The sequence below is a fragment of the Chamaea fasciata genome, unplaced genomic scaffold (assembly GCF_029207755.1).
Source record: "Chamaea fasciata isolate MVZ Bird 193981 ecotype frontalis unplaced genomic scaffold, bChaFas1.0.hap1 SCAF_25, whole genome shotgun sequence".
In the NCBI taxonomy this organism is placed as follows: Eukaryota; Metazoa; Chordata; class Aves; order Passeriformes; family Sylviidae; genus Chamaea; species Chamaea fasciata.
The window spans coordinates 4,192,095-4,213,654 of NW_027094110.1; the positions used below are offsets into that span (position 1 = coordinate 4,192,095).

Consider the following 21,560-nt stretch of genomic DNA (forward strand, 5'->3'; position numbering starts at 1 on the left):
TATGAAATTCTGCACTGTGTTCCAGAACACTACAAAATCCACCGACCCTGGGAGAGACTTGCACTGAGTTCTAAGGACTGGCTAAAGGAGTCAAGTTAAATGAACTAGGAAAACACTGTAACATTTGGCCATCAACTCCAGGTATCTGAATGTTGGTGGAGATCTGATAGAAACTGAACTTATTCCACCCTCACATGGTCCTCAGAATTTGAGCAGAGTGAGCTTAAGTGAGTCTTTCCTTCCACTCGGGAAGGAAGATAATGCAACTGAGCACTAAGGCATAACAAACCTTGGCCAAAAACAAGGATAAAGCATAATAACTGTAGTGCAGAATTCCACAAGGTCTGCCCGAGCAGAGCTGTCTATGTTTACTCACAGAGGCAATGGAGATTGCAGTTACCAGTTGCGTTAAATGCACCATTCAAAACAAGCTTCTAAAATGTGATACTATAAGGCGCCACCTTAAAGTTCTCCAGAATGCAACTGTGCAGAAATTTAAAATGGTTTCGTAAATTTAATTTTAAACATAACATGAGAAGGTGTTAAAACTGGTGGAATAGCTTCTGAGAATTTGGAGGAAGGGGTGAACAGGGAGATATTCAGTACCCTTCGCCAGCCCCACCGCGCGGCCCAACGTCGCCGTGGGGTTGGGATCAGTCTATAACACCAGCCTGGCGGATCTTTCTCTCTGCACCAAATCCCTGCAAGGAAAACAGAACAAACTTTGAGCTCCAGCATCACACAGTCATGAAATCATTTAGACTGGAGAAGGGCTTTAAGATCATCAAGTCCAACTGTGAACCTGGCACTGCCACTGGGCTTTGAGGCAGAGCCCGGTCTGTTCCACCCAAGCAGCACCTTTCTAATTAGTCATGTTTGTTTTCAGAAACAGAAGCAGCAACAGAACAGGTTCCGTGGGGTGTTCTTTGTAGTCCAAAACACCACAGAGATTCCAGACACTTTTCTCCTGCTTATCAAGAAGTGGCCGAATGTTGTGTGAAAGCCACGTCCAGGTAAATGGACTTCACTTGCTACCTCTGAGGTTTATAAAAGAACAGGCTCCATCACAGGCAGCAGCGGGTTGCTTCTCTCCTGCGTGCTCCTCTGAAAGCACAGCATGACACGGGGCACAGCACTGTGCACAAACACAACCCACCCTCCCACAGCAGAGCTCACTGCACAAGAGCAGCAGACACCAAGGTGCCGACAGAGGCAGCAGGGCTGTGCTCGCAGGCCAGCAGCCCTGCCCCGTGTCAGTACCTTTGAGTTGTCGGGGCCGCGGGGCTGGCGGAGCACCGTGAGCCGCGGGGCGTTGGCGTCGTCCAGGTTGATGCTCTTTAGGCGGTTCACGAGTCTATCGGGACGCGGAGCAGCCACGGCCTTGGCGCCTTCGCTGCAACAGAGCACACACAGGGCAGGGTGACCCCCCGAGCTGGGCAAGGCACCCTAGGCTCTCACAGGCCTTGGGCACAGTCACTGAGAGCAGTCACAGGCTGCAGAAGTGATGCTGTGTGATGGCAGACCCACGATGGCCTGGCCCTGACCCAAACCTTGCTGTCCACACCGGACTCTGCACTAAGGAGCTCAGCGCTCTCCAAAGGGTGTTCTTTATGGAGCAGAGGTCTTGTATTTACTCTCATGCACACCTAACCAGTGTTTCCCACATTTCTACTGCCCAGAGAAGCTGTGGCTGCCCCTGGATCCCTGGAAGTGTCCAAGGCCAGGCTGGATGGGGCTTGGGTCAAGCGGGGATAGTGGCAGGTGTCCCTCTTTGAGATGGTTTTTTAAGTTCCCTTCCAAACCAACCCATTCAGTGACTCTGTAATTTAACTGCAATAATAAACGTTTGCAAGTTGCCTGCATATCATAGCAGAGCATTAACATCTCTGAAGACGATGGGAACACAGAATTTTGAGACAAAAACATTAGCTTGCTGTTACTGCTGAAGTGCTATCTCAAGCTCAAACAAAATACAAATGATACACTTTTCTTCAAGTGTATATAGTTAAAAAAGCCCCAAACCCATCTCTTGTAAAAAATACCATGCCAAAAAGAAGAGTCTCTAAAACACGAGTTTTCTATTTAAAAATTAAAGCTGCTCTTCAAGAAAGAGGTGGCAGCACTGTGGAGTCTGCTGGCCAGAGGCCAGCACCTACACAGCAAAGCCATCAGTTTCCTTATCATTAACTTCTACTGGCAAGGCTGTATCCAAATTCCTGCTAGAGGGGGAGTGTAAGAATAGGTTAAAAAGAACAAGCCATCTGTAATTAGGAAGAGCTGGGAGCTTTCAGGTGCGGCTCCCCCTGCAGCCAGCTAGAACCCAGAGCTCCTGTTCCAGGAACACCCAGCTCAGGCAGGCCCAGCCTGCAGGGCCCTGCTGGGGCGCAGACACCGTGCCAGGGTCAATCCCTTCAGTCCCCAAGCCTCACCAGACACGCCACACGTTACAGGCACTGCATTTTCCTGTGCGCTGGTTCAGGATTACAGAGAACTCCACTTCATCCCCAGCCTGGAGCTCCACACCATCCTGGACTTCTTTGACATGGAAGAAGAGCTTTTTGCTGTCACCAACTTCATAGTTAATGAAACCAAACTGAAAAGCAACACATCACAAGGTTATTGATTTGCTCTGCAGCCAGACAGATGAAGTAAAACTTACTCATCACTGTAGTTTAACTACTTTTAAATAAAACTTCAAAACTGTGGTGCCTAATAGAAGTGGAAATCCAATTTCTGAAGTGATCAGAACATTCTGTCTGGAAACAACACTTCTGGAAATCCAGGCACTCCTCCTGGCATTGTAAATTTAAATCCTAAAGTCTATAGAATGAGTTCTGAAAACTGCCCCCAAATCCTGGCAGCTGTATTAAACGGAGAAGAGCAGTGCCCCAAGCTCTGAGACTCCACCCTGAAGTTACACATCAGCAACCACTCCATTTTTCAGCCTGTCACTGGGATTAGAAGCCATTTATTTCTATTTTTCATTCTACTCATGTATAAGCCAGGAATACTCATCCAGCCTCTCCATAAATGACTGGAGATTAGTGCTGCACAGTATCTGTGAAAACAGAAAGCATTTGCAGCATTTAACTTTTTAATCATTCCAAGATGCAACAAGGGCAAAGATCAGGTGAGCTGTAATCACTGACTGCTTCATGCTGTGAAGAAGCTCCTTCCAGAAGCAAGTATGTGCATGTTTAGTTTTTCTGAACATTTTTTTAGATACTCTGGTGCAGCAGAAACCAGTTAGAGCAATTTCTAGGATATCTCAAACCCAAATCTTCAGAATTATCTGCTGCCCAGCAGTTCTGATGGTTCAGCACCAAACCAGGCTCTTAGCTCACCTTAAATCACACCAGAGTCTGGCATAACCTGGGTTACCACACCTGCTCCCTAGAGCTGGAGTCCAGAGCAATCTGTTGGGGCACAACTGCCAGAATTCCAGTGCTGATGTAGTTCTCAGCTGCTCTGTGGCAGCTGGAGCAGCTCTTCCCCATCCCCATGGCCCTGGTGCTCAGTGCCCCTCACCTGGTCCTTGACGCACTCCACGGTGGCCCTGCGGAACGGGGTGATGTTCACAGCCATGGTCTGCCCGTTCTGACCCAGCACACACAGCTGGAACTTTACTGTCTCCCCCTTCTGCAGACAGTCACCTTTGTTTGCCATGCCAACAATTCCAAAGGGATAGACCTCTCCTTTCATCTCACCTAAGGGGGAAAGTATGAGACAGAACTGAGAGGCCTCTGCCACCTGATTTCAGAGCTCCAATGTTACAAATGCTGCTTTTACAGTCAGCTTAGCAGTGTGGATACAGTTTGTAGTGTCAGTAAAATCTTCAAGAGCTCTATTTACAGTGCATTCCACTTGTGCACTTGGGAAAAAAACCACTTAATTACAGAGAAGCAATCTTACCATCCTCCATGACTTCAATCATGCCCTGGTACTCTGTCTGTGTGGGATCTACACTCCTCAAGGGACGAATTACTTTACCAGAGTAAACAGTTGGATCAGCTTCTTCAGTGATACCATTCACTGAAAAGAGACAGAGAATAGAAGAATAGGATGTTTTAATCACAGTTTATTTTAAAACTGATTTAAATAAGTGATTCAGATTGACCAGGACTCAACATTTTGCACTGCACGACACTTTATCAAAATCACACTGACATATCATACACAGAAGTAAAAAAATTTTCCTCAAGAAACTTAAGGTCATGAAGCTTGAAAAGCAAATCAAAGTGTTTCACTTCTTTCACTGCATTCCCTACTCATATTAATCATCCAACAATCCTAAAGTATGCATTCCCTCCACCACCAAGTCCTTAATACCCTCTCCCATCTGCCCTGCTCCTGCCACCTTTCCCCTGTGAGGTACAGCACAGTGAGTGCAGGTACTGATCTGGCCAGTTCCGCCACTCAGACTCTCCTTATAACCCCCAAGTGAGGAGGGCTGAGGACACTAAAGCTCCACAGAGCTGCTGCTGTGCCCACAACTGCTGGCCTGTGCTTGCCTGCTCTCTGCAAACACAGGCAGCAGCTTTCAGGGAACCAGCGACCACCCCACACTGAGCATCTTCTTGCTCTCAGCTCCAACTGTAAATGGATCATGAACAAACTTCACCCCTCAGCACATGCCAAGACCCCTGCAGGCAGAAAGCACCAGGTACAGCCTTACCTGCATGTGTTTTGTTTACTTTCTCTGCACTAACTTTGTTTCCTTTGCCTTTTGACAAGCTGTATTCCACAGTGTCTCCAAGTTCCAGGCTATCGATATCACCACAATATTCACTACAGGAACAGAATGATAAACAGTTCTCTTTTATTTACATGGCAATAGTGATGCTCACCCAACATCCACATCAGTTATTGGAAATTATTTAAATCCCTCCTCACTTCACAAGGAATCTCCATTGAGGAAAGTGAGCATTTCAAATACGTAACAAAACTGGATTTCTTGGCCTGGGAATTAGAGGCACAGAACACCAGCACAGCTGACTAACAGAAAAGCCTGAACCAGTCCAGCAGAGATGATAAATAAAACTGTAGATACCTACTTATATATATAAATATATATATATTCTGTGTGTGTGTAAAGTGCAAATGGATTTAACATTCAAACCAACAAAACTCTGAGCCCTCCCACTCCCCCCAAACAGACACGCAATCAAATAATAAAACTGCCATTCACCTGTAGTGGAAGAAGATCTCCTTATCATGATTGGCTGTTTCAATAAACCCAAAGTTATCTTTCAGGGCTGCCACATATCCCAAGAGCCTCTTGGAGCTGTAGTTGCGTCCCAGCATCCTGACAGAAACAGCCGTCTGCAGCCCGGTTCTCTTCACTTCACACACACAGAACTCAACCTGAGGGAGACACGGGGGTCAATACCAGATAGAAACATGCAAAGAAAACCACAACCATCAACAAAAATAAAACAAATTAATTTTGAAGCCGTGCAGCTCTGCAGCAACACCTGGGCTGTGCAGGAAAGTCATTTTCTAGTCACTACTTTCCCATGACCACGTCAGTCACTGACATTTCCTACATTTCAGGGAGCTGCACCACACCTGGGGTACCTGCAAGGCAAGCCAGCCTTCAGCACTCAGCTTTTCACCCCTGAAACATGAGAGCCTTTCTCTCCCTGGGGATCACCTCCTTTCCCTACACTGCTCACACTGGGATGTGCCTCGCTTCACTCATTTCGGTTTTTAGAGACAATAACCAGTAACTAGAATGGCTCCTGAGGATTTTGTTGCTCTTCTCAATCTCCAAGTTTTTTCCCTTTCCACTGTCTCTCAGGCTAATATCTTCATGAGGGAATATTCGCCCTTTTCAATATCCAATCTCAGTCTCTCTGCTAATTAACTACCTCTCGACAAGCAGTGTCCACTTAGTGATAAAAATTCTTTGTTTAAAAAGCATCATTTACACTGTAAGACACTATTTCCATCTATATCCCACCAGGTTGGAGGATATTTTTTACTTACAGAAGATTGACTCATTTAAACACAACATTGCAGGTGATAAGACACACATGCCTTGTCCTCCATTTGTTCCAAGTAGAGGCAAAGAGGAGCTTACACCCCACAGTGCCCAGAACAGCATTTCCCAATAGAACACTTAATTCTCTTACCTTATCTCCTAGCTGGGGATTAGTAGATCCTTCCACATCCTTGGCCTGGTAAGGAATGGTCAGTTTTACTCCACAGTCATCATACACAATTATTCCATCCTCAGCTTCCTGAAAACAAGAGGTCAGAATTCAGCAATCAGTGTCTCTTTATGAAGAGTTTCCTACACACAGTTCAAGCACAGCTCATTAGACTCTCAGTGCTCAAAACCACAACCAAACTCTGAGAAAGGAGCTTTAAATGATACCAGTCTGTATTTTAAAAGGCAATGAAAGTATTGCCACCTGTTCCAGGAAGTATTTATTGGAACTTTTAAGTATTCTTGCATTGTTTAAAACAGCAGAACAAAACAGTAAGAGATTCCCTCCATGAAACTTAATCTTAAATAATTCTATCTAGAATCTTATGTAGTGGGAGGTAGAAAAACTCCCCATCAAGTTCCTGGAAATTATCCTCAACAAAATACAATCATTAATGACTATTAACAATACTTTTATTATCTTGTTCAGAGCAGTTGGTTTTTACTGACTCTAGTTCACATCTATACAGAATGAAGAGTGCTCCAAACGCAGCTGAATTAGAGATTTTAAGGAAGCAGCCTCCGTCTGCAATGGCAGAAGATATTCACAAGCAGAAGAGCAGCATTACCTTCTCTTTGCCTTTATTTGGGCTAGTGGCTTTGGCTGGAGTGGCTTCTTTGTCTATAGTGCCCACAAAGCGATGTTCTGACTGGGTGTGGAAGGAAACTGTGCCCTTGGGAAGCTTTTTAATCCTTATGGCATGGTTCCTTTGGGCAGACAGCATATCCTGGGGAAGAAATCCATCAGGTTACAGACAGACTGTGCATCATTTCTTTAAACGCTGAGATTTTATAGGAGTTTTAATCCCACTTACAGGAACGACGGTGAACTCTACTTCATCAGAAATATGGAGCTGATTTCCATCCATGATCTCACTGAAGTGGAAGAACATCCGAGCATCCCTGTCCACACACTTAATGAAGCCAAAGCCATCCCTCATTGCTGCAATCACACCCTGCAACAGCCAAATCAACAATTACAGTTCAATCCCTGGTATGTGGCATCCATCTGCAGCTGCTCCACGTGTCGGGAGCTGGCAGGAGGGCCTGAATCCTGGGAAAACACTTGGTTCAAGCAATGTCCTTCCTTGCAAACCCCGGTGCTCATGGCCCTGCTCAACCTGAAATGCAGGCAAGTTCTTCCCACCTCATTCCTGAAGTTAACTCATGATGAAGAGGGAAGTGGAGAATATTCACTTAAGCCACTACCAAGGACTGAAGTTAAAGACCCTGCCAGTACCACAACACAGGGAACAGAGGGGGCAGCTCAACAAACACCGTAACTCCTATAGGAGCATGTAAAACATACAAACACACACTAAATGTACAACCATCTAAAAAACAGGAAATAAAATCAGTGTTCAGAGGAAAGTTTAAGAGACAAACCATCAGATTTCCAGTCACAAATGAAGGAATTAGAGAAGCTGTTAAACAAGACTCCCATACCCGTGGGTGTGTTATGGGAATGCACTCCCACGTGGCACAGGAGTTTAGTGGCCTTCCTGATAACCACTAGAAATGGAATGCTGAGTGATAAACACAACATACTGACAAAAACCCAAAGCCTAGTACCAGATCCTGTCAGAATTAAGGTAGAATTCATTAACATATTGCCTTCAACCCTGTTAATACAGAGTTTAGCAAGTCTCAGGACAAGCTTAGAGGATCTTAGAGACAGTACAATGGTACCTTCCAGCTTTAGGAACATTCTTCTCCTAAAACAGCTTTCACAAACCCCAGCAATCCAATCAACCTTCCTGGAAGCTGCCAGCACTTATCACCCCCATGACAGCTCAACTCAGGCAGGTGTATGCAGCCAGAGCACAAATACAAGAAGTCTATAGGATAGAAATCCCACATCTCAAAGGATGAAATCGAAACTCAGGGTTTTTTTAAAGCCAAGGGACAATAATTCACAGCACACTCATGTGACAACACTGTAACCGAACTCCAAATTGCAAAGCAAAGCAAAGCTACAGTCTAGTTGGAACAGAACCAACATTCCAAGTTACAGGAATGAAAGATATTCTGTAATACTCATTAGCACATCCATCTTAGTCCCTGTAATCCACAAAGAGTTTCTTGTACTGGGAGAACTCTGCTCTTTACCATCCTTCTGCCCGACCCTCAGATAGAGATTGGCCAAAGAACTCGAAATACAAAAGCTGCTCACAGTCCCTCCTCCAATTATTCATACTTTTCACTACCTGAACCAGGGTAGCCCCAGGGTGTTCCAGTTTCCCTAAGGAAGATGAGTAGTTACCTCTTTAGACACAAGTATGTGAATTTTAAGCTGCCAGTTCAAGACTACATTACTTCTGTCTGCTACAACTAGCCAGCAATCCCATCCAAGAGGGCCAGTTAAGGTGTAATTTCCTAATATAATTTCATTTAAATGTTAAAAAATAGTTAAGATTCCATTCTTTTAAGGCAAAGATGCAGAGCATTAATTCTGAATTTTCTACTTTCTCGCTGCAGGTGCGAGAGCTGGATTTCAGAGCAGGCAACGGAAGACACGAGTGATTTTTGTATTTATTGCAGACAGCCCCCAACTCATGTTTTACTTCCACCTTCCCTCAAGAACTGGAAATATTTAGAGATGGATACTTGCCATTTCTCTGGTTTCATTAGTAAACTGGAAAGTGTTGGGGAGAACCTCAATGTTGGTGGCGCGTTCCAGCTTGTCGCGCCTGTCCGTGGAAATGTTGAACCGAACGTGGTCGCTCTCCAGCAGGGTCACCTTGGATTTTGTGTCCTTGTCTCCAAAGGGAAGCTCCTTAGGAATCACAAAGTCCACTTTGATGCGGCCGGGTAATGGATCACTCTGGGGACAGAAAAGCCAAGGGAAAGCTGAGTTCAGCTGCCAACAGTACAAGGGCTCCTGCCAAATCCTGCTGGACTCAGGCCCTGCTCCACTTCCACCACTCCTCATCTGGAACTTGCCCAATGCAAGGTGGCTTTTGGAGCTCTTGGTTGGCTTGAAGGTTTTTTAAGTCCCAGCCATGTCCTGCTGAAGGAATTCTCTCTATTTCAAGAATGAAGTTTATAACCATACTCACAACACTTCTAAAAGGCAAGTTCTTCCTTATTAAGTCTTCAAAACACCCCAAACCTTCCCACACTAACAGAGACTCACCTAGAACCTTGGTGGAAGCGTTCATGAACACTCCTCCAAGTCAAACAAACATTACAGCCCAAAAGCCTCATTAACTGCTAATGCTCACAAGAATCCAGAGATCTGGCTTATCCCAGAAATTTTTCTCATGTTTTTTGCTTTAAGGATACATCCTAACCCAATAAAAATTTATAGCAAGTATTTGAAGCATTAAAGAAAACACACACTCCATCATGTACCACCACCCTAACTCTTCCTCTTTGGATGTGAAATTAAGAAAAGGAGTAAATCTTTACTCTGACATGATGCTCATGCAGCAAACAGGTACTGGGAAAGGGGAACAACTGTTTGACTGGAATTCAATACAATCAAACCAGGAATACACAAATTTATTTAACTACTGAAACTCACCTGGTTTTTGCTGGGTACTTTTGGAATTACTTTGGTTACAGTTCCTTCAAAATGTTCAATGCTGATATCTTCAAAAATGACAGTTCCTTGAGGCAGCAGTCTAACATCTGTTGCAACTTCTTTACCCTAAGAGCACAAAATCAGTCAAACACACAAAGAAAAGAGAGAAAGTAACAGACATTTCCCAGTGAACCTCAAAGAACCTCCTCCCCCCTTTTTTAAAGCTGGGGAAAGCAGAGAGCTGTGCGGTTATTCCCCAGGACCTTGGCTTCCGTTTTACTGGATTTCGTCTTACATTTCTGTCTTTGATTGTAAACTCCACATCATCACCAGGCTGTAAGGTTTCTAGGTCACCTTTAAATTCACTATAATGAAAGAATATCTCCTTCACGACATCACCTCTCTCAATAAATCCAAAGGCTTCCTGTGAACAGAAAAAAAAAAAAAAAAAGTGCTTAATTGTCCATTATTGGAACACACCAATAAATCATTTGACAGGTTCTGTTAAACACAAAACAGACTGAATCCCAGCACAGCACTCACAGGTGTACACAGCTGACTGCCACAAGAAATATATAAAAAGAAATAAATGGAATTTTCTTTGTTAAGAAGAGCAACAGCATCAAAGATGAGCTGTTTAAACCAGTTCGCACAATTTACACCCACAGCCCAAGCTGTTAACAACTTAAATATTACTTTGAACAGCACTCTTCAAAACAGCATTTCATTTTCAAATGAAACTTAAAATCACTTACTTTCATGGCACAGACTACTCCTTGACAGCGGGCTTGTTTCTTTTTTAATAGCATAATGTTACGAGCACTTACAGCACCAGTACTAGAGAAAAAAACAAAACAAAACAAAACAAACAACCTGTAAATTCAATACTGAAACAATAATTAAGATTGTATTTCATGTAATAGTTCTTGGAATAGGTATAAATTCTGACTGATTACTAAAACAAAACACGAAGCCAGAAAAGCAATACCAACTTACTGTTTATTTGTATCAATTATAAAGTTTATTTTATCTCCTGTTTCCAGCTGTACATTTCCTTCAACATCTTCCGGGGTGTAAGTCAGGTAAAATACTTCCTGTAAATTAACATTAACTAAAATTACTCTATTTGCAGAATAGTTGTTTCAAAGAAAGATTACCACAATTTTAATAACAACATCTGCTTAATTTAGTGAGAAAATCGACAATAATAAACACGGCATGCAAAACATTCTTTTTCCATCGTGCTGTTTTGGTGAGTACGTAACAAGCAGCTTAACTTGAAAGGTTTTATACATGACCATCTTTAAAGGCCAATTTCTAAACGTTAAAATTCAAGATAAGGATACATGAACTTCATCAAGTTTAAAAGAGAACATCTATTTGGCTCTAGGAAGTTCTCCACAGACATAAGCAAGCAAACTGTCTAAATAACATTTTTTGTAGCAATTACCAAAGCATGCTTTTTTTTTTTTTTTTGGCCAAAACCTGCACAGTTCAGTGCAGTGTCAATTGCCTACATTAAACTGCTTTTTTTGTTGTTGTTTTTTTTTTTTTTCTCATAGACCACAGTGATGGATCAGTGAAGAGTTCAAGTAAAATACGCAAGCTTTACCCCATTACGTTCGTAGCAAACACTCCCTGTTGGACTTTGACCCGGGGCAGCAGGAGATTTACTCTCTAAATTGTGAGGAACAGCACACACAACCTACCAGTCAAAAAAAAAAAAAAAAAAATCCATTGCTAGTCATTTCAGGAGTGGCATTGTTGTACATAAAATGAATCTCAGTATCCTCTACTACATACTCAGCAGGGAATGCCACACTGCAACTTTTCAATCTCACAGAACCCCTCTTGGCTCTAAGAAGTGTTTGGAGCCAAGTAAGAGGCTGAACTGAGTCAGAGGAAAGTGAACCTCTGAATTTTTACCAGAGCACACTGAAATATATTTCAGTGTAACTGTACTGAAGGTAGTTAATATCCATGCTAAATTAACCTAAAGGATGGAAATGATGCAGGTATAGAAAATAGGCACTAACTTGTCCATTTATTCGTTCTTCAGGTAATATTTCTGGCTTTATCTTCACCAGTTTAATAGCAATGGGTTTTCCAGTTCGGCGATCAGAAGACACTTCAAACTCAACATCATCTGCAAGACAATCAAACATTGCAATGCTGTCAGAGCTCTGTCTGGGATTGGGGATTTTTACAAAAATCACCGAATGACTGAATTTAATTCACTGCTTGTAGCCAAACACAATCAAGTAGAACTCAGGTCCTTTTGTAACCAAGTAAGGACACATGATCTGCAAAAATTTTCTGGTTATTCTGCTTATTATCTCCTGTTGCCAATGAACTATTCTGGTGCAATTCCACAGCAATTCCCTCCCCCTGCCTTGCTTGCTGCACAGCAGACTCCACACTGAAGTTCAGACAACACAACAAAGGCCACGAAGCAGCTTAGAAACTTCACTCTCACGGAAATTTATTAGCATGAAGCTGCAGCCTCCTCATGCTGAAAAACACTTGGCCATCCTCAAACTAATTCAAAACAAAGAAATAGGGAGCACAAGAGGTAAATTCTCCTGCAGTCTGAGCACTTGCCTCCATCTCAGCTAGACAAGTCTGACCTAACACTGCACCTTTTCCTTTTCCACAGCAGTTTGTACCACAAAGCGCTGCGAAGGGCTCCCGCCAGGAGCAGCGAATTGCTCACTGGGGTTTAGCCCCAGAAGCAGCAGAGGGCAATTTCTGACAAGTGACAGAGGCTGGTGCTGGTGGCAAAGCTCAGGTACCTCCTACTTTGAGCTCCTGCAGGTTGCCGTTGTACTGGGAGCAGTGGAAGAAGAGCCGGGCCTGCCGCTCGGAGCACTGGATGAAGCCGTACGAGGTCAGCAGCTTCTCGATGACGCCGGTCTCGCGCAGCGCAGCCGAAGTACCGTTGGGGTACCCGTTGTGTCCATTGTTGTGGAGCAGGTTTGGATCAAAGCTCATCTGGGCCACACAAAGCACAGGCAGAGAACAACACTGAGCATCAGCTTCCTCCCTTCACATCCTCACAACACGGTAACAGTGATGCCTGAAGTTTGAGCTTTGATGTATTTCAGATTCTGGCTGCCCAGGGGTGCAGTTCTGAGCCTCACAATCAGTGTCACTCTGCTCTGCACAGAGCAGGGACACAAAACAAATCCTTTTCCTGCTGGAGACCAAGGACAACTTTCAGCCCAAAAAGCACAAACAAGGGTGGACTGAAGGGAGGAACAAGAAGGATGGGACCTCACAACCTGAAGCTGTAGTTGGACAATTAAACCCCAATACGCAAATGGACCAAAACTTGTAAAAAATGTAAGATATCATGACTGTTTGTCCATTTTGTGACCACTCTTAGTCCACCTTGGGTGGAGCCCTGGTCAGGCCCTGTCCTCCCAAGATGCATCCTAAAGGCTTTTCAATAGACACCTGCTTTATTCTCTAGCTCTGTCCAGTATGTGTTTCAGGTCAGCCTTCCCAAGGCATCAACACAAACAGCTTGTGTAAGTTACTGACACAGTCCTAAAATTTAAGTTTTACTCTGTTCTTAAAACAGAGTAAAACCACCAAAAGAGCTGAGCTTTTTTAACGTGGTAATCCTTAAAATTTATACAGGCAACACATTTATAAAACAAGCCAGGATTGTAACACCAAAACAAAGCTTGCTTAGAACAAAACAGATTTCTGGCATTTTTTAAGTATTACACCTCAAAGTACTCCCACATTCACTGCCTCACACCAGAGCCTGAAAATATCTGAAGTATCTGCTCTTCCAAATTAAACAGGTGATTAGGGAAATGCAACAGTTCTGAATCAACACAATTAGGTTCAAATCCCTGCATAGTTTCTCCCTAGTTCATGTGTTCAGTCTTTCATACTAAAAAGTGGTATTAAGTAATTAAACAGTTTTGCACAGTTATGGAATTAATAATCAGAATTTAACATTCCTGTGGCATAGAAGCTCAAGTGCTAGAAAGACTGAAAATTGGAAAATAGCACTAAAGGTGTAATGAACTGCTAAATTAACTGACATCTATTAAAACATTTTATGCTATGGGGTGTTTTTTTCTTTTTAAGTCACAGATTCACCCTTGAAACATTCCCAATTCCTTTACCAACTCATTGGCTTTTTTGATGTACAAGTCTCCTTTTTAAGCAGGGCCCTTGGACTTACAGGTTAGTAATTAAATCAGATGAAATATATTACACCTCACTAAACACTACAATTCAAGAGAGACAACTGAAGCAACCCTCTTCCCTCCAAACAGTCAATATACATTTTAAAATACACAGGATTATTTGTTAGTTTCCAGAGGTTTTAATTTGGAAACAGAGTGAGATCTTATCCGTTCTCTGCTTTCTTGTTGCAACAAGCAGAGAGATTAAAAATTACTCAGCAATGTGTTTAGTGGAGATAAAAGACACCTGAGCAACTTGTAAAAGGGTCATGTTTCTCACTCTAACACAGCCAGTGAGTTACTCAATGCATTAGAAGGCACAGCATTCTTATTCTGCTGTTTGGAAATCAGTTTAAAAATGATCAAAGAGCACAAAAAAGCACCTGCTGTGAAGTTCTAGGGCAGAAATCTTTGGTCTTGGAGACTGACATTAAAAAATAAATTGGAAACAAGCACACAAAGTAAAGATTGACAGCATTTTACCTCCAAGAGGAGGAGGTCTTCTCCCCCCTTCTGGTTCAGACCCACATGGGGTAGATGTAGAAAAACACAAATGACAGAAGGTGGGTGAGTAATTTGAGGGGGCCAAAGGATCCCAGGACACTGTGTAAGGGTCTCCATCCCACAGCACTTCCACAGCCCAGTGTTACCACCCAAGGTTCTCTAAGAATTCACTGAACTGCTAAATCTGCTGTGATATCATTTCTTTAACATGCACTGCTTATTTCCGTGCTCTACATCTCACTTTTCTTTCCCTTAAAAATTAGTACCAATCTCTTTATGTTCAATCAATGCTGCCCTCTTATCCTCACCCAAACAACCTGCAGTAAGTGGCATAGATCAATACCCTTAACATGTTCAAGTCATGAAATATTCAATTTCTGCCATGCCAGAAAATAATGAAACACAAACAAGACCCTGTTAGAGACACACAGAGAACTCCAGCCCATCCCTCCTCAAAGGCCTCCTGCCAACAAAACAGCCACGGCTTGGTTCAGCTGAGTCCTGGACACCTCCAAGGACAGAGGTTCCACCACCTCTCTGGAGTACCTGTTGCCTCAGGAAAGATCTCCTTCCCCTCCTGTCCAGCCTAAGCTGCTCAAAGGACAGAAGCCACAAGTCACACATTTTTTATGCACTGGATTATAGTTTGAAGAACATAATTTCTCTGAGCATTTAACAAAAAAGCACTTGATAAAGCTGCTAAGATTTACTGACTAGTTCCTGTCAGCACCATCCCAAGATAATAATCCTCATCTTTTGAGGAAGGCAACCCCAGGACACTCCACACAAGAAAACGTCCTAGTGGGAACACAACAGCTGAAGTGTTTTAAGCTACCCTAAAGTTTGAAATACTTTTCAAAAATAAACTGGTCCTGCAAGTAGGGTGGCTGGGGGAAGAGAAAATGATATGTTATTATAACTTCTCCCAGGAGAATTACAGGCCAGAGCATTAACCCATTCTGGGAGCTGGAATGAGCCTGCCAAAGGCTTCTGTGAGTCACCAAATGGTCACTTCACCTGCGATACAAGGGAAGCCACAAACAGACACCCTGCCTCAAACATGAACTAAAGGTACACCAGGGAGAGAAAATGACAAGAATCCAGCTTAAAATTCAGCTCAGAATAGCCTCTCTTAGGGTTAGAAAGCCACAGTGCTTCACCTGCTGCTCAGACTACCACTGCATGACATGGTTTGAACAGTCTGAGATTAAAGGAGCATTAGCAGCACAACACAAAGAACTCCTCATCAGTCCTCTAGAGCCTGACAACCTCAGTACAAACAAAGATTCCTCAGGTGGCATTAAATTTGCTGTACAAAAACACTATAAAGTACCAGCAGCCTTTCCAGATAATTGTCAAATTCCTACAACTTAAAACTGGAATATGAAGTATTAACCCTACCAAAAGAAATATTCAGAGAAAGAGAAAAAAATACCTGTGCTGTAAGATTAACAGACTAAAGATAAATTATTTGAGAAAAGGGATTGGAACCACAAGCCTACTGTTACTAGGAGAGAAACACCAATAATCAGCTCTCAAGGGTTATAAGTATTGTTAAATACATTGCAGGTACTATGAACTCACCACACTAAATGAACATAGCAGCAAAGAGTCATGGAACCCCTGAACGGTTTGGGTGGGAAGGGGCCTTAAAGATCAGCCTGTTCCACCTCCTGCCATGGGCAGGGACACCTTCCACCAGCCCAGGTTGCTCCAAGCCCTTTCCAGCCTGGCCTTGGGCACTTCCAGGGCTGGGGCAGCCACAGCTTCTCTGGGCACCCCGTGCCAGGGCCTCACTATTGAATGAATTTATTATTAAGAACTATTAAAAAAAACCAAAACAAACATAACCAACCCCCCCCCTAAAAACTTAGTGAGAATCAAGTTCAAAACCACAGATATAACTTTCTCCATGTGCACCAACCTCGCAGTGATATTCAAATATTGCACTTTCAGTAGTATTTGCCGATTCTTCTGTTTCAGCACAAGTTTCTAAGGATGAAGACTGCTATTCTTTTATAAAAGGGAACAAAAGGAAGAGAGACAAAAAAAGAGAAAGAAAAAGATAGCAAAAGAAGGTGATCTATCAAGCTCTAGAGAATACAAGTGCTGCTGCCCTGGGCAGTTTCACTACAGCACTGGAGAAAACAAAGACTACTATAGCAGCGTCGGGACGTGCTCTTTTGAAGCTGTTGAGTAGGCACAAACTTCTTGTTTCAGATCAAGCCTTGTATCTTCTTCAGTGTTAAGTTGCCTCTTCTTTGGTCTTGAGTTGTTACAATGTGGTATACTTGGATTCTTTTCCTGATCTGAACTTGAAGCAGCAGTTTCAGGTGGTAAATTCTGTTCTGTTCCACTTCATACTGGAGAAAGGAGAAAGACACACACACTAAGCATCACTTGGAAGGAAATTCTCATCAAATCACAGAATGGATTGGTTTGCAAAGGACCTTAAAGACCATCTACTTCCAAACCCCCTCACACATCACTTCTAGGTCTCACTAACAACAAGTGCATTTCCTCTACCTTAATACAGTAGGTTTAATCCACGTTAGCAAAAGCTGTTTTACAGACGTATTTGGCATTCCCACTTCCAGTTTTGTTTTATAAAAGACTGGTAGACTCCAAGCCAGTGTATTTCCAATCCTGAACTCTTCAGATACACTTGGGCATCTCAGGGAAGGTCCCAGTGTGTACCATTAAAACACAACTTCATTTTGATCATTAGGATTTGACCCATTAGCAAGCCTTAATCCTCCTATCAATGACTTTATATGGATGCTTATTAAATTATGCCATCATTTATATAACTGCTCACAAAGATCCTCAGAGGAGCAACAGGATGTATTTATACATGGAATTAAAATTTCCTGATTACTTCTGTTCCAAAGATTAAGGACTACTGATACCTGAAGCACATTTAGGATTGTATAAAAATTAACAAACTTCTCAATTACGTGTACAGACACTGCATGGAAGATAACACAGAGCCATTCTCTGGACTTTCTGAAACAGTTTTTGCAAACTGTTGATGACACGTGATGATATTTGTGCAGCTAACACCAGGGAGAAGCCTTTCTGCACCAGTAATTAGTTAGCAGTTAATTCCCTCTTAAAGTTTTCCAGTGCCACTTTGTCTTTTCATGAGAAAAGCAATTCCAGCAAACTGCCACCTACCACACAAAACATAACCTTACAAAAACAGAAGCCTTCCTTGAGAAGAAATCAAGTTTGGAGTTTATTGCTTACTCAGTAGATAGGGGGAAAAAAAGGGAGGATGTTTTTGTGGACAAAAGCAGGTGAGAAGCAACACAGCTCTGACCTCACAGATCACTGGAAGCTCTGCAGAAATATAAAGGTATGAAGCATCAGAGCACAACTCTTCCCCAAACCATTCCACAAGTCCCACACCAAAAAGGGAAGAAATATGGACAAAGCCTATTGGTGAATTTCACAACTTACACTGAGCTTTGAATTCTCTCTGGTGATTTGAAAGAGTCAGTGTAAGTGACTGAAACCTGAATGCAAAGAGACTTCCAACTCTCACCCCAGCAAAAATGCTGAGTGAAGGCGGCTATTGCAGGAACCCCAAACGTGCAAACTCCTCTCCACTTTTACAGGAGTTTGTATTTCAGTGATTTCCCCCAGCTGACGCATTTCCTTCAGCCTCCACTGAAAATTTGCAGCTGAAATGAGTTTTCCTGTCAGACCATCAAATACACGTGAAATAGACTGAATAAACTGGGTGAAGGCTGTTCAAACCTGGTGTGAAAGGTTTGCACTATGAGATTTTAAAACACCATAAATCAGAAGATGCAAAGCTATTGCAAAGATAACAATATCACTGCTTTTCCCTCACCTCAGCATTACACTGGGGCAACTGTTACCACAATCTCTTTCAGGCCAGTGTTATTTTGGGGCAGCATTTCAGCTCTCAAATGAGCACACTGCATCCCAGGAACTGCAGACACTTGGAATCTTCTCACGTACTTGTCTCCCATTTAATTAGACCGATATTATTAGAGCTCTCCTAGAGATGTAACTCATATCATATTACATTTATCATTTTTCTGGCCGTGAAATGTATCACTTTTTCATTTAAAAATCAAAATGCTTCATCTGATCAAATAAGACTAAAGCCAATTTTATCAGTCGTGAAGCAAAGGCATAAACCTTTCCATTAAAGCCCAGTCTGATCTGATAACAAGACGGGTTTACTACACTTAAGTTATCAATTAAAAAAAAAAAAGCTCATCAAGCAAACATAACTCAAGCAAAAAGAAATCTCACTGTGCCCATCTGCCTCAAATTCTTTACTTTTTAATTCAGCTACTATAAATACTCCTCCAAATGGTAAACACCCTGAGCAGCTGCCCAGCCCCCAAGTCTCAGTGCCTCCTGCATTTGTGCATTTCCAGCTGAAAGGCTGAACGCAAAGACAGGGCAGAGCCGGGCCCAGCTCTTGAGGTCTTTCATGTGCAGATCCTGCTAAATGACAGCAGGTCACATGAAGCTGTTCCCAGGCAGAGAGCACCTAGAGAGCCTCCCATGGAACCTGCCCGATGACAGCATTGTTCTGCTTCCCGTTTTCTTCACAAAAACAAGCAACTGCAAGGACGTGCATTCTGTGCATCAGAGCACGTGTTTCCAGAAACAGCCCTCTGTGAGGTGACCGAGGTACAATTTAACGAAGATAAAACTTCGTCTTTTCAGCGTGCACATACAACACAGATCCGTGGAGATCAGGCTCCTCCATCTCTTTTCAGATGGATATTGGAAAGCAGCGCTGAGCACCGGCTCTCGGGCACCCTAGCCAGTACGTGACAGCTGTGAGACCAGCCACCACCACAGCAGTGAAGTCCTTTACATGCCAGGAAAAAAATACATATATGGGGGGAAAAAGAATTAAAGAACCACCAAGGACATCCGTAAAGAACGCGTGGAGAAAAACCCCAGAAAAGTCGTCAAAAGAGATACCCGGATTTTTTCAGGGGTGTGTGGTGCGGAGACGAGCCCCGCGCCGGGTCTCGGTGCGGACAGCGGAGCGGCGGCCCCGGACCGCCGGAGCCGCCCAGGCCCGGTCCCTCCGCGGCCCCGCTGGCTGCGCTGCACCAAGATGGAGGCGGCGGAGCGAGGGGCGGCCGCGCCGAGGGGCGGCGCCGGGGCCGCGGCCAGCGGGGCCGCCGTGCGCGGGGGCGGGCGCCTCGGGCCGGTGACAGCGCCGGGGCCGTGCGGGCGGGACGGGCCGGGGGCAGCGCCCGCCGCGCACACAAAGGGGGGCGATGGCGGCCGCTCCCCGCACACAAAGGGCCGCGGCCGCGCTGCGCCGGGCGGGGCCGCGCGCGGCACGCCGGGAGCCGCCGCCGCCCCTCCGCCCGCACGGCCCCGCCGCCCGCCGGGGCCCGGAGCCCCCGCGGCGCCGCCCCCTCCCGCCGCGGCCCGCAAGCCCCGGCGGCTCCCCGGACGGCCGGTCCCAGCGCGGCCTCGGCGCCTTGGCCCCCGGAGCCCCGCGGAGCGCAGCGCGCACCCCGCGCCCCGCGGCCGCCGCTCCATCCCCGCACCGCCGGCCTAGTAGGCCGCACCCCCCAACCACCCCCCCCCCCCCACACACACACCGCGCGCAACCCCGGCGGGGCTCCCGGAGCGGTGCCCCGGTGCGGGCGGAGATGCGCGGGCGAGGGTCCCGCGGCGCGCGGAGCCCGCCGGGGCGGGCGGAGGTGGCGGCGGCGCCCGGCCCGCACTCACCCCAACAGCTCAGCGCCCCCGCTCCAGCGCCGCCATGAGCAGCACGGCACGGCACGTAGGAGAGAAATCACGGCGCTCTCGCGAGAGCCGCCCGCGAACGGGGAGGGGGGAAGGGGCGGGGCCGCGCGTGCGCGCTCGGAGCCCGGCGGGTGGCGCTCGCGGGCACGCGCCAGAGGGGATGGGGGGGGCACAGTGAGGGGACAGCGCGCGCGCGCCCGGGGGACAGCGCCCCCTTGCGGCCTGAGGAGAGAGAACCGGCTGAGGGGAGACGGAAAACCCAGCAGAGGAGAGGGAGCACCTCGAGGAAGGGGAGAGAAAGCCGGTGAGGGGAAAGAGAGCCCCGGCTGAGGGGAGAGAGAGAGAAAATCCCGGCTGAGCGGAGACATGGCACCCGGCTGCGGACAGAGGGAGAGCCCCGGCTGAGGGAAGAGCAAAACCCCAGCTGAGAGGGCACAGAGCTGAGGGGTAGAGAGAGAACCCCGAGTGAGGGAGGGAGAGCTCGGCCCGGGCCAGGGCAGCGGGCACTTCAGGCCCTGAGGAACCCGCAGCCTGTGGGGGGACGCCTTGGTGCTGGGCAGGCAGAGCTCGAGGGATAGACACGAGCCGTGCTCTCTCAAGCTCCCATCGAGCTGAAGCATCGAGGGATGCGGGGAGATGCTTTGCCGACAGGGCAGAGCATTTCCAGTCCTGAAGCTCCGGCCCAGTGTCCAACACAAGTGGAGCAAGTTCCGAAAGTGCCCAGCAGCCCTCAGGAGCCGTGTACAAGTGGCCACTTACAGTCACAGATTCCAGTTACAGATCCAGAATGGGACAGGAGCAAAGGGAACGTGGAGCTGTGCCAGGGGAGTTGAGGTTGGAGATGAGGGAAAGGTTCTTCCCTAGAGGGTGCTGGGCACTGCCCAGGCTCCCCATGGAATGGGCACGGCCCCGAGGCTGCCAGAGCTCCAGGAGGGTTTGGACAGTGCTCTCAGCGATGCCCAGGGTGGGAGTTTGGGGTGTCTGTGCAGAGCAGGGGTTGGACTCTGTCCTTGTGGGTCCCTTCCAATTTGTGATATTCTGAGAACATATCTGAACTTCCCTTGCCAATTTTTGTCTGCTACTAATAAACAATAAACTCAATCAAAGCAACTGTTATTTAGTTTCTGCTTTTTTTTCTGGCTGCACAGCAAAGACCTAATTGGAGGGATGTTTCACTGCGAGAGTGAAGATAAAAATGTCTCACAGGCATTCCGGATGATGTTAATTTAAAAAAAAAGAAAATTCAACATTTTGGTCATTGTAGTATTTCACTCAGGTGCAAAAGGCTTGGGAATATGCAGAATACATTGATTTCCTCCAGGACTCACAAAACAGAAAACACCTGAGAAAG

At 45.5% G+C, this 21,560-nt stretch overlaps 1 protein-coding gene across 2 annotated transcripts; it reads right to left on the reverse strand.

Annotated features, from left to right (window-relative positions):
• Nucleotides 1-651: 651 nt before the first annotated feature.
• CSDE1 (cold shock domain containing E1) lies at nucleotides 652-20,274 on the reverse strand. Of its 2 annotated transcripts, XM_066204011.1 has the most exons (20): nucleotides 20,192-20,273; nucleotides 16,371-16,809; nucleotides 12,530-12,728; nucleotides 11,774-11,883; nucleotides 11,350-11,442; nucleotides 10,734-10,831; nucleotides 10,493-10,574; nucleotides 10,033-10,161; nucleotides 9,738-9,863; nucleotides 8,823-9,035; nucleotides 7,027-7,167; nucleotides 6,781-6,939; nucleotides 6,135-6,242; nucleotides 5,189-5,364; nucleotides 4,676-4,788; nucleotides 3,913-4,032; nucleotides 3,529-3,707; nucleotides 2,430-2,593; nucleotides 1,261-1,393; nucleotides 652-701 (listed from the first exon to the last, which is right to left on the reverse strand). In XM_066204011.1, the coding sequence occupies exons 3-20, from the start codon at nucleotides 12,726-12,728 to the stop codon at nucleotides 654-656; spliced, it is 2,391 nt and encodes a 796-aa protein (XP_066060108.1). In that variant the 5' UTR covers nucleotides 16,371-16,809; nucleotides 20,192-20,273; the 3' UTR covers nucleotides 652-653. The 2 variants fall into 2 exon arrangements, with proteins under 2 accessions (XP_066060108.1, XP_066060109.1); XM_066204012.1 differs by lacking the exon at nucleotides 11,350-11,442 and having other exon boundaries at nucleotides 20,192-20,274.
• Between the last annotated feature and the right edge of the window lie 1,286 nt (nucleotides 20,275-21,560).

Excerpts from the sequence above, each read along its gene's own strand:
- CSDE1 (XM_066204011.1), bottom strand. The coding sequence starts at position 12,728 with ATGAGCTTTGATCCAAACCTGCTCCACAACAATGGACACAACGGGTAC. Across the intron at positions 6,243-6,780 it reads CAAATAAAGGCAAAGAGAAG|GAAGCTGAGGATGGAATAAT; the intron begins GTAATGCTGCTC and ends TCTTGTTTTCAG. Across the intron at positions 3,708-3,912 it reads GATTGAAGTCATGGAGGATG|GTGAGATGAAAGGAGAGGTC; the intron begins GTAAGATTGCTT and ends TTTCCCCCTTAG.